At 41.2% G+C, this 12,207-nt stretch overlaps 1 protein-coding gene across 1 annotated transcript in view; it reads left to right on the top strand.

Annotated features, from left to right (window-relative positions):
* Window positions 1-3,852, top strand: part of pax7a (paired box 7a) — a 65,786-nt gene extending 61,934 nt beyond the window's left edge. The window contains exon 9 of the mRNA XM_086117752.1: window positions 1,136-3,852. Coding sequence (XP_085973878.1) covers window positions 1,136-1,251 — 116 coding nt within the window. The 3' untranslated portion in view covers window positions 1,252-3,852. The remainder of the gene's footprint in view (window positions 1-1,135) is intronic.
* The last annotated feature ends 8,355 nt before the right edge of the window (window positions 3,853-12,207 follow it).

The raw sequence follows: 12,207 nt of genomic DNA, 5'->3' as shown, positions 1-12,207 counted from the left end.
CAGCACGGAGGCTCGACCAGGCTGCGCATGCTCCATGCCAGCGGCCTGCCAACACTTTTTTTAAAAAAACTAAATATTTCTTTTCACATTAATCCCTTAGAGTGAAGAGTGCATGTCACATGACCCGGATGACTAGCTTACATGTCCGATCGGTCACCTGTCAATCACAGTACTGACATCATCCGCTCTTTGGAGAGACATAGCCGCTTTGATTGGCAAGAAATCAAGTCTGCTGTGTTCACTCGGCACAAAAGCCCCATTTCTATCGACACAAACCTATGAAAATGCCAAAAGAAAGAAAACTCAAACCTTGCGCACAGTTGGACTGCGTTTTGCCACAGACTTGATGTAAACTGGTCTTGAGAATAGGGTGCGTTCATATTTGTAAAAACAAAAAAATAAAAAAACAGTTTAACATACATTGTTGGATAACTTTCAGTCCCACAGACCGCAATGACATTGTCCCAAATTGTTTTGATTTCCTCAGTCACCACGCTGTGTGTGTGTGTCTATTCCCCCCCCCCCCCCCCCCACTGTGTGTCCATTTGACATAGTAAGTCTGTTTTCGATTTTGGTTGTTGCAAACGGCAACGGCCTGAAATGATGACGGAAGAATGACTGATGGTCTGACATGCCCAAAAAGAGGTTTTAAAAAAAGTTCAGCTAAAGAAAATTGGACTGCAATGTTACAAAAAATGTTTTTAATAATTTTTAAAAAATGTACAAAGTACGACAATTTACAAAAGCTGTGACAAATTTAGTAAATCTACTAAAAATAAAATAATTTAAAAGAAATTTACCTTTACTGTAATGAGGACAATGCATGTTTATGAGACAGATGTTTTAAAAATTGCAACATTATAAAATTTTACTAAATAATTTTACGAAATAAAATCCTAAATTACAAGAAAAATGTGCACAATTATGCCAAAAAAGTAATATCAATATTACAAGAGTGTTAAAAATGGAAACATTTGATAGGATTGATACAAAACTTTAAATATTTTCACGACAATATTTCAAGTCAGCTCTAGTAGTGGCTCCAAAGCTAAGATTTCAGTTGCTCCTCCACTCTGCTCCACTGTGCCCCATCATGTATTCAAAGAAGGTGGCTTGTTGTTGTGTTTGTTACAAGCTGCCGTGGACTACCTGGCCAAGAACGTGAGTTTGTCCACCCAGAGGAGGATGAAGCTGGGTGACCACTCGGCCGTGTTGGGACTACTGCAGGTGGAGACGGGTCAGGCTTATTGAAGCCCCCCCCTGTCCCCCCAAGCCCGCCGAGGACGGCACGCCACTCGACCAACACCTTGGAGCCACTTTGATGTTGATAGTAGTTAACAATCTCATTTCAACTACTTTCTCTGCTTTTTTTTCATACTGTTAATATTATTGTTGCTGTATGAATGTTGTTAATATGATGTTCTTTGATTACACAAGGAGGAGGAGGATTGTATCCCCCCAACCCCCAATCTCCATTTTTTTTCTTCTTTTTTGGGTGGGGGTGGGGTGGGGGGTTAATTGACCTTCCCGCTTTCATATCCATCATGACATTCCAAAAGCACTTGGCCACTCTGTGGGAAGTCTGGCTGGAGGGACTCTGCAGGGAATTTTAAGCAGTGTTTCGGCGGCCAATAGCCCCCCCCCCCCAACCTCCATCCCATCCTTAGCTGCGTTCCATGGGGAAGGGGGGCTTTGTTTGGGGAAAAAGCAATTGGGGACATGAATGTATTTTGTTTGGAAATATGGAAGCCCGACCACATGACACGAAATCCCATCTGCCCTTGTTAAAGTAGATTGAATCACACCAATCTAAAATCAGGCACCTTCACTTGGCCCCGCAAAAGACATGCATTCCTTCCAGAACATTCCGAAAAACATCTCAAAAGCATTCCAACACTTTCCACTTTGGAAAGAGTCCACGAGAGAAACACGTCATCATTTTTAGGACAACGAAGTCAACAAAAATAGTCGTCATTAAGGAGAATTCATTTGGACTATTGCCAGGGTAGAACTCTGAAGATCTGGTTTTGCAAAAGTCAAGCTGTGATCGCTGAAGGTACATTTTACAATACGTAAGGTGGAATAGTCAGAGAAAAGTTCAAAGATCGTTTTGTGAGAATAAAGTTATTCCGAAATAAAGTATAGCTGCAGGAGAAAATGAATCAAGTGTTCGATTTCAAAGAAAGATCAAATTGAACAAGAATTAATGTACATAAAAATATAACATAACAAATAATTTGCGAGGATTAAAAACAAAAGAGGGATTAGAATTCATGAGAAAAATGCTACAATTAGGGAACATAGCGAATTTATCCCTACAATGTTGGGGGGTAAAAATTTGAAATAATTCTCCATAAATGATTCCATCATACTTTTATCATGTTTGTTTCTATTAAAATATTTTAACTGTAAATCTGAATTGACGCAATTAAATTGTTACCAGAAAAATATTTAAATTTACAAGAGTTAACATCTAAGGAAAAAAATACTTTCATTTAGGACAAGAGTCATAAATTTATGAAAATGAATTTTAAACATAATAAAAAAAATATGAGGGCAAAAAAAAGTTGTAATTCCAAGAAATTCCATAAACTTTGCAATTATATTTCCTTGAATTCTTGTGTTCTTCATTGTGTTTTTCTTGTAAGATTGTATCCTTCCGGTTCCATTACATTACGCAAAATTTAATTTAAAAAAAAACTTGACAAGAATAAAGAATTCTACAAGAATGTTTTTTTAAATTGGAATATGACAAGAAAAAAACTGACATTTCTGTTGTAATTTTACAAAAAAAAGCGAAGTTGCAATTTCACACAACTAAAATCGTAACATGAGGAAAGAAAGTTTAAATATTACATGAAAAGGATGTCATCTTACATTTTTAAACACAACTTGATGAAAATAAAGCTATGAAAAAAATTAATGGGAATATCACATTAGCGTGACCAATTTGTCCCTCTTATGGGTAAATCTTCATACGTCCGATGTACAAAAAAATATGAGAAAAAAGCCTTCATCCATCATCATCTAGGACCACCTGTTTTTCCTCATGTGTCATTTTATTGCTTTTTTTGAGGGGTTGGGGTGTTAAACTTTTCAAATGTGTACATAGTCTCTTTGTTTCTCAAGACTATGTTTTATACTAAAACAGAACGTTACCTTTCACCTTAACTGTCTGTTGGCTTTCTGTTAATTTTCTTGATCTTGGTATTTAATTGCATTTGAATCCCGCTTTGGGAAGAAGAATGTGTCAACACTTTGGAATTAATTCCCCCGGAGATGCGGTCCAAATGAAAGGACCAAAAACTGCTTATATGGACCCCGACGGGAGCACTTGGCGGAGCTTTTTACTTGCTGGCCAGATAGGACTGGACCATTTTTCATGTTTACGCGCCCTCTGCTCAACAACAACAACGCAACAAAAACAAAATCTGAGTGGCGTTGGATTCGTACTCACCGAATCACCTGCTTCTGCTGTGAACTTGTGAATACATAAAAAAGAAGAAAAAAAGACAAGAAAAAAATGAATTAGAGTCGTCTTTAGTGTATCAAACTCATTTCTAACTCTCAATAAACATTTGGATATTTAAAGCGTCTTATTCCTCCCCGATGCCCCGATGAGCTGAATTAACCAGTTTAGTTGCTTTCTGAGTTCCTGCTTTTTCTGTTTGGCATGTGTGCGCGTGTGTGTATGTGTGTATATTATCATGGTATAATTTATTCTGCTCTATGAATATTAGACTAGTGGGAAAACATGTATTGGTATTTACGACCTTCAGCCTGTGGGTGTGTTTACTGTAACACTGGCGTAACTGTCATCAAATAAAGATCCCGATTCAAATCAAACTGCAACTTTGTGTGACATCTGCCTGAAAAGTCTATGTGTGTGTAAAAATGTATATGTATGCACATACAGTACATATATAAATATGTATAGATAGATAGATAGATAGTAAGTGGGCAGTGTGGGGTTGGTTCACACTCACTGACGATGTGGATGTGCGTGTGGATTGGTATGGGTTGTTCGTCTTTATATGTGCCCTGCTATTGGCTGGCAAGCAGTTCTGGGTGTCCCCCGCCTACTGCCCGAAGACGGCTGGGATAGGCTCCAGCACCCCCCGCAACCCTTGTGAGGATCAGCGAATTGGAAAATGGATGGATGGAAAATAATGGTGGCACGGCTCTGGCCTTCCAGTGTGGAGTTTACATGTTCTCCCCCTGTGCCTGCATGGGTTTTCTCCGGGTACTCTGGGTTTCCTCCCACATTCCAAAAACATGCATGGCAGGTTGATTGGGCACTCCAACTTGTCCCTGGGTGTGAGTGCGAGCCCGAATGGTTGTTTGTCTGTGTGTGTTCTGCAATTGGCTGGCGACCAGTTCAGGGTGTCCCCCGCCTCCTGCCCGGAGACGGCTGGGATAGGCTCCAGCACCCCTTGTGACCCTTGTGAGGAGAAGCAGATCGAAAAATGGACGGATGGATGCCGAAAATAATAATAATAACAATAACAATAATACTATGGGCAGAGTAAACTTGACTGAGTAACTTGATGAAAAACTGATTTATGGAATCAGAATTTGTTGTAATTGCGGTCAAGTGGAAGCGTTTTGAGGGAAACCCGATTTTTTGAAGCTGTTTTATACAATGAAACAAGATTTTTTTTTCATGAGCCTGAAGTCAGAATTATAAAAAAACTGTAATTGTCAGAACACCTGTAAAGTTTTCCTTTCTAGGGAAAGGGAGTGGAAAAGAAGAATTTTACACCAACAAAATTGCAATGTTACCCAGATCAAGTTGTGATGTACATCTGTTCATGAGAATCAATTGATAACTTTACAAAAAACAAAATTGCAAGATGAGGGGAGGGGAGAGATGGCAATTTAACTTGTGCAATGTGTTGCTTTAATGGTCATTGTGGGTCTGATTTCATGACAACGGAAGTGACTCATTGAAATGATGACAAGGAAATAAGCGCGTTGGACCGCACGCTGCGTTTTGCCGTGCGCTCAAGAACATCGTCCGCAGTGCCTTGCAGCTGTAGGAAGTCAGTCAGCGTGTAACCACAAGAATGTTGTCTACAAATCTGTCTGCTATGCTGTCAGTGCAACACGTCTTATGTTGCATGTCCAACATCTGAGCTCACTTAGTGTTTATTTTATCGCCACCGCTGCTTGTCGCCCGCATCACACATCATCCTTGAAGTGCTCTTAGCTCTGCATTATCTAATTATCATGATTAGAATCGTGTGTTGATGAGTCCAAATCGGGTTGTGATTGCTGGCTGAGAGATGCTTCCGCAGTGAGAAATAATTCAACGCGTGTTGTTGTTCATTTGCACTTTAATGGAAGAGAGCAAAAGCAACACTTTATATGAGATGAGAAATCTAATATAGGAAATACTTATCTAAATAAACCCCTGTTGCTCATCAACTGAAGAGAATGTTACTCTATTCAGTCAAATTATTATCTTTCTTTGTTTTCTTGGCTTGAATTTTGAACAGCCACAAATATGATTCCCAGCGTGTTAAAAGTTCAAGTGTTGTTGTCTCATTATTTTTTAAGGACCCATGTTTGGTCAAATGTTATAACACTTTGAGGGAAAAAAAGGTGTATTTTTACAAGAATGAAGTTCATCGAATAGAAGTGTAATTTTCTAGAAGAAAAAAGAATTTATGAAAAATAAAATGAAGCCATTCTTCACCCCCCCCCCAAAAAAAGACCATTGTCTGGAAAAAATTAACTTTAAGCCTAAATTAAGTGTAAGTTGAGGGGTTCGCAGCTTTCGAATAGAGAATAAAGAATGGGCAAAAGGAGAGATGCACTTCGTTTAAACGCAGCTTTTATTTTCCAACGTCTGCCCCGCAGTACCAACGAGAACACCTTTTTCCGGCTACCAAATCACTTCCTGCTTTCTCTTAGCCAATCAGACGCTCTCAATATAAACATATTTAAGAAATTATTAAGGAGAATATAATTTGGGTAACCTTAACATGAAAGACTATACTGTAATGCTCAAACATAAAATGATCATAATTAACAATTTAACAAAAGCTTACATAAGCTTAAGTAGACAAGACGATCATAGCACTAGCATGAAGGCCTGCTGATGAGCTCATATGAATTTTATTGTCAAATGAAACATAACATGGACAGCTCTTAGAAGCTGGCTTTGCTATTTACCTCGCGTCGCTCTCACATTTTAACAATGGAAATATGCCACCCCAAAATCTCAGCTCGCGTTGGGTCTGACGAGCAACCGCGGCATTAGGCTAGCAGGGCTACATTACCCATGATTGTTAGACACGGAAGCAGGAAGCAGTCTTGTTCTTGTTATGTTGAAAACGTGAATGTGAAAGTAAGTAAGAAGGAATTTAACAGTTAAATTCCTTTTTAACTGCTTGATCGTGTGTGTTGCTATGACAACTTTGTCAGTGGCATAGACATGGCCCGAACAATTGGCTTGCTGACTGGACTTTAAAAAAACGGGCGGCGGGACTGTTTCAAAGTAAGACAAAACAGGGTTGGCAAAATCCGGCTGTCCCAGTTGTCCTACCATAGGTGTAAACGTGAGTGTGAATGTCTGTTTGAGGCCTGCGATTGACTGGCGACTCGTCGAGGGTGTCGCTGCAAAGTAAGCTAGCATAAGCTCCAGCTCACCCGCGACCTGAATGAGGACAAGCGTTACAGAAAGGAGATGGATGCAGGTCCAAAGCAGATGTGCAATGTTGGCCTTGTGTAGGTGCCGTGCATTGTTTGTCACCCGCGTCACCCCTCATCTCTTTCACTCAAAGTTAGCGTCGTGCCTGAGCAGATTAGCCGTGTGGCGTCCCTGCAGTTTTGTCCCCACTCCTCCGCGCGCCTGTCACTCCAAATGGACGAGGTGGCGGCTCAGGCGTCACCGCGCCACAGAGCTTTGGCCCGCCGCCCGCTTTGATTCAATAATTGATTGACTACAGGAGCTGAGGATCAACAAGAGCCCTTTTTCCCCTCGCCTCTCTTCTAGGAAGGTTTTAGATAAAAGTGCCCAGGGATCCTGACTCCTCCTCTGCCGCCTCGACGTGGACATGTGGCCATTGAAGAAGTGGTGATGTGGTGGTTCAGTGCCACGGTAGCTTAGCTGGAGGCCGCGTCCTCAGGTCCAGGGGGCCTCTTGCGCTGCCCCTGATGGTAATGGGTTTGTTTACATCACAGGGCTGGAAATGAGAGGTGGGGTGGTGGGGGTAAAAAAAAAAAAAAGTACTGAGCCTTGGCGCAGAGGCCAGGAGGGCTCTATCGCTCGGAGACTCAGCGCGGTCATAGTCACTCTGAAATGATCCATGCAAGGGGGAGATGTGATTCTCATCTCATTTGGGGCCCCTGAACCTGGCCCTGCTCGATAAGTAACCTGCCGCCTGCTTGACAGCCATGCCATGGAGGACACGAACTACTCAGGGAGGAAGCGGGACCATGTCTGGATGGAAAAACATGGAAAAAATAAATAAATAAAGCACTCTGAAATTGATATTAGCTCACCACTACTGGTGCTGTTTTCTGAGACTCACTTCAACATTGTAAATTTTTTTTTTAAAAATACAGTGGTGCCTTGACATATGAGTTTAGTTTTGTCCCATGACCTTGCTCACAACTCAGGACATGGAGAGATGCCAGTAATCTGTCCCAGCCTTCGACAAATAAAATAATATTTTCGAATGACAACATTTGCATTTAATAACATTTGATTTTATTAATACATGGAGTCATTACATAAGCACAATGTGCAGTCCAACTGTGTGCTTGGATGGAGTTTTTCTAGGCGGGTGCAGGTCAAAGGGGGCGTTTGCACTGCTGTGTGCCATTGTTGGAGGGAACGCAGCCGAATTGTTTGCCATCCAATGAAGCGGCTACCCTCATTCCCTTTAAATTCAGAGCAGAGAGAGGAGCTGGAAGGAAGGGTAGGAAGATCTCCACTTACGGATGACATAAACTTGGCCACTGTGGAGTGGGAACTTGGAGACCGCCTTGCAATTTCGATTGTGCGTTTGTGTGTGACGCCACCTGCAATCCGACTAAGATCAGCTATTAGCCGGTCAAAATTCAGAATTCTGGTCTACTTTCCATCATCAAATTTTCATTTGTGCCGAGGGCATGTAATGAAAAAAAATGGCTTTGAGGTGTAGTGCAGTCTGCCAAATTCCCAAACATGGGAAGCTAGACTTTCCCTGGCGCTAAAATGAAGATTTTTATATGCGCCAGCCGACGAAAATAGTACCCTTTATGTCTCTGATTGTATGTTATATATATATATATATATATATATATACACTTTTTTTTTTTAATTTAACTAGATTTTTTTTTTTCCAAGAGGTAGGGTGAAAGAGGGTCTGAAAATGTTTGGGACCGAATCTCGGGGAAAGTTCCCATAGGTCAAAATTTGCATGAAAATTAGGCTTTAATGGGACTCAACAGACGTCCAATGGAATGAACCAGGAAGTAGACACATGTAAAACTTTATCTCAGCGTCATGTAGATACATTTTAATTTCAAATAAAAGTGTTTCTGTTTTGCCCCTGACGGATCTATCATATTTTCTGATTCTATTCTCGTTCACCGAGTGTGAGAGTCTCCAGCCGTGTGCAGGTATGCTAAGAAATGATTAAGAGATGCTCTGGGGGTCTTGGTTTTATTCTCCAAGATTATGTGTCGTGGGGAGCAAAAAAAAAAAAAAAAAAAAAAGCTTCCAGCTGTCGCCATGAAAGCACTTACAGTATAATAATCCCCCACAAATCCTGTAATTATGCCAGCATATGCCATGTACCTGAGCCTCGGCTTTGTGCTCGTCACCTCCGAGGATCCCGTGCAGGCGCGCATATATATATCTGCTTGCTTCTCGTTTGCATACGGGCAAGCAAATCTTATTTCGGGAACCATTCGGGATGTTTTGAATTTCAAGGTTAACCCGCTTGAGTATTACACATACTGTAGATAATCTGTCATGTAAAAAGTAAAAAGTGGGGGGGGGGGGGGGACGTGATCTTCCAGTGAGGCATTGTCACAGATTAATGCCATTTCATTTCCCTTATAGGTTTTATTGTCATTAGGATGCTCTACTTGGAATGACAAAACACTCAGTACTGTCAACAAACAGTTTATTAGATTTAAACTAACAGACCCACGAATGATAAAAGAAATACAAGCAGAACATTGTGCTTATGACTGAATGCATGTTTGGAGGTCCATCAATAAAAACTACCCTGCTCTACAGTTCACCAACATTTTTAGTTTCACTGAGTCATATCCCGACCAGGATAGAAACATTATGAAAATAAATGATTAAATATAATATTGGTCATGATACACTTCGCTTCACTACGAGCCGAACCCATCTAAATGTAAGCTTTTTTTTCTTTCCAAAAACTCCAAATGCTTGTCTTTTCATGCTGTCTGGCAGTGTTTGGAGAGCATCATAAGCTACGGAAACCTCCTATGTCACAGTTTGTTGAATATCAGATTTTTTTTTCACAAATGTATAGTCTTGTCTTTTATATATTATAAAACTTTCTGGAAGTCTCATTTGTAATATTATTAGTATGTGTGGCGTTCTGGGTGCCCAGACATTTTTCAGCATGTGAGCTACGGTACTTATAAAGTGGTCAAGTCCAAATAATCCACCTGCTTCATTTGATTGATTGATTGATTTTAAAGTACTGTATGCTTACAATTCTTTTAGTGTTCCTTGCATAACTGCATGAACCCATAAATTACAGGATACACGGTGAGGCATGCAACAGATAACTACAACTAACAATGAATGGCTGCACAAGTGACAAATTTCATAATGTATGATAGGCGGAGAGTTAATTTTTTTTTTCCATACTGTTGACAGGGGGGTATATCATTAGCATAAAACCGACAGTAATTAAGGACATGAAAGCTACCGACACTCCCTTCGCGAGCTAGTAGCACACGTTGCTACCTAATGGGTGCCTGTGTTGCATATTGTGACGGCATTCAAACTTCAACTGCAGTATGATGTTTCTTTCACCTTTCAAGATCCTCTGAAATGTGTATCAGAGGAAAAGTGCTTAAGTCAATGGGCGACTACAACGAAGACCAGATTTGATATGGAACGGACAACCTTTTAGGGTCGCTCTATCCAGAAGGCGTATCTGGCATGAAAGTGCACCAATGACAGACTCAAGTGAATGGAAAAATAGGCGCAGCCAGAAAAGTATGCTAGTGCGTGCCTTTAAATATGCCTCTATGTGTATCTATTGTAAATTTCCACCAGGATTGGCAAAGTTTTGATGAGGTCTTGACAAAGGGTAACAAGAAACAAAAATGATTGGAAGAGGCACCACCACGCTCAGGCCTATATAAAACCTCACAGGAAACACGCGTTAGACTGTGCACGTGTACCTAACATTATGACCTGCGGTTGCGATACATAGCAGATGGAAAGTCCAAGTAAAATTGTAAATCTAGGAAATCAGTGCAAAGATTTAAAAAAATAATCTCACTGAATCCTGGTTGGCTCCATTTCTCTTCAAAATGGAAACCTCTGTGCTCTGCAACTAATTAATATTAATAACCCAAATGGAAATGAGCACACCGTTGAGTGAGTTGGGCGCATTCAGTCAGGAGACTCGCATGTATAAGCCCTTTCACAGGAGAAGTGAGCACCAAACAGGCATGACGGCGGGGCACAGAGCGCCATACACACAGACAATTTTTCTAGATAATAGCCTATCACGCAGGATACAATTTAAATTAAAAAATGCAATTTTCACCTTGAAATGAACAAATGATTACAATTTCTATACAAATTAAGGCATCCAGGCTGTGCCTCAGTGCTGTGCCAAGGCCATGAAACCTGACATAATTGCCATGAAATACATTTTCAAATATTTGTATTTTGTCCAGCGCGCTTTTTAAAAGGCGCCACTCTCTCGCCTTGTGTTGCCTTGTGATCTCACCTCCTTCTGGGGGGAAAATACATACGGGGAAAAAAAAAAAGCACAGATGAAAAGCTCTTCAACAGGAGAGATAAAAATGTGGTGGGGAAAAAAAAAAAAGAGCTCCCGTATACACAGTAAATCAGTGCCGGCCCCCGCGGCGATCTCTAAAAGTCAAATTACTGCTTCTTATCTAAGGAATCGCATCTACTAGTTATCTGCTCCTGAGATAGGCTCCTTGTGCTCCTCGCCAAAAATGCTATTTATTTGTGATTACCCTTTGAGTCAAAGCATGCGTGCAGAGGGATGTGGGTGGGGGGTTGGTGCAAAGTTTTGGCACGTTCTAAACTCTTCAGAGTCAAGAAGGCAGAACTGAAGGCACAAACACCTTATTTGGGCTTAGGGTGGTCCGCAGCAGAAAGAGGGATGAAAGTGTAGCCCATGGGAGAGATGAGACAAGAGTCTCGTCGTATCGCGCATGCCTTCGCATTTGAGCAGAGGTGTCGAATCGACTTTAAAAAAGCAGAACCTGGCGTTGGAGACATAGGCGGGTGGAAGGCGGCCAAAAAGTTTGTCTTTTTACGCAGACATGCAAATACCCTGGCTGTGGAGAGAACATTTGCAAGACAGACGCAATGTTTCAACACAGCAAACTTGGTGGTGACATCCAAACAAGACACATGTGTCTGCGTACTAAACCATATCAAATATTAACATTCATAAAGTGCCTTCATGGATTTGCTTTTCTTCTTCTTCCCATGAAAACACTGAGTGGACGTCCACTCAGTGTGCATAGACGAGGATTGAACCATTTTGAAATATCAAATTGCGATTTTGTTCCCTCAATATTACGACTGTGATGTATTTATTGCACAAGGAATAAACTAATCTGTATTATCATAAACAACAACAGAATATGCTGAACTGTTTTGGTTTTAGGGTAGCATGATGGGCGACTGGTCAGCACGTCGGCCTCACAGTGTAGAGGTGCAGGGTTCGATTCCAGCTCCGGCCTTCCTGTGTTGAGTTGTTCTCCCCGTGCCCACGTGGGTACTCCGGTTTCCTCCCAGATTCCAAAAACATGCATGGCGGATTAATGAAACATTCCAAGTTGTGATTAGTTATTGTTCTATGTGTGCCCTTCGATTGGCTGGCAAGCAGTTCAGGGTGTCCCCCGCCTACTGCCCGAAGACAGCTGGGATCGGCTCCAGCACGCCCTCGACCCTCATGAGGTTAAGCGGATTAGAAGATGGATGGATGTTTTCGTCTTGAAGGTTAG

This window comes from Hippocampus guttulatus, chromosome 8 (genome assembly GCF_054856545.1).
Source record: "Hippocampus guttulatus isolate MCC_2025c chromosome 8, RoL_Hgut_1.0, whole genome shotgun sequence".
NCBI lineage: Eukaryota > Metazoa > Chordata > Actinopteri > Syngnathiformes > Syngnathidae > Hippocampus > Hippocampus guttulatus.
This window is presented reverse-complemented; position numbering and strand designations above follow the sequence as displayed.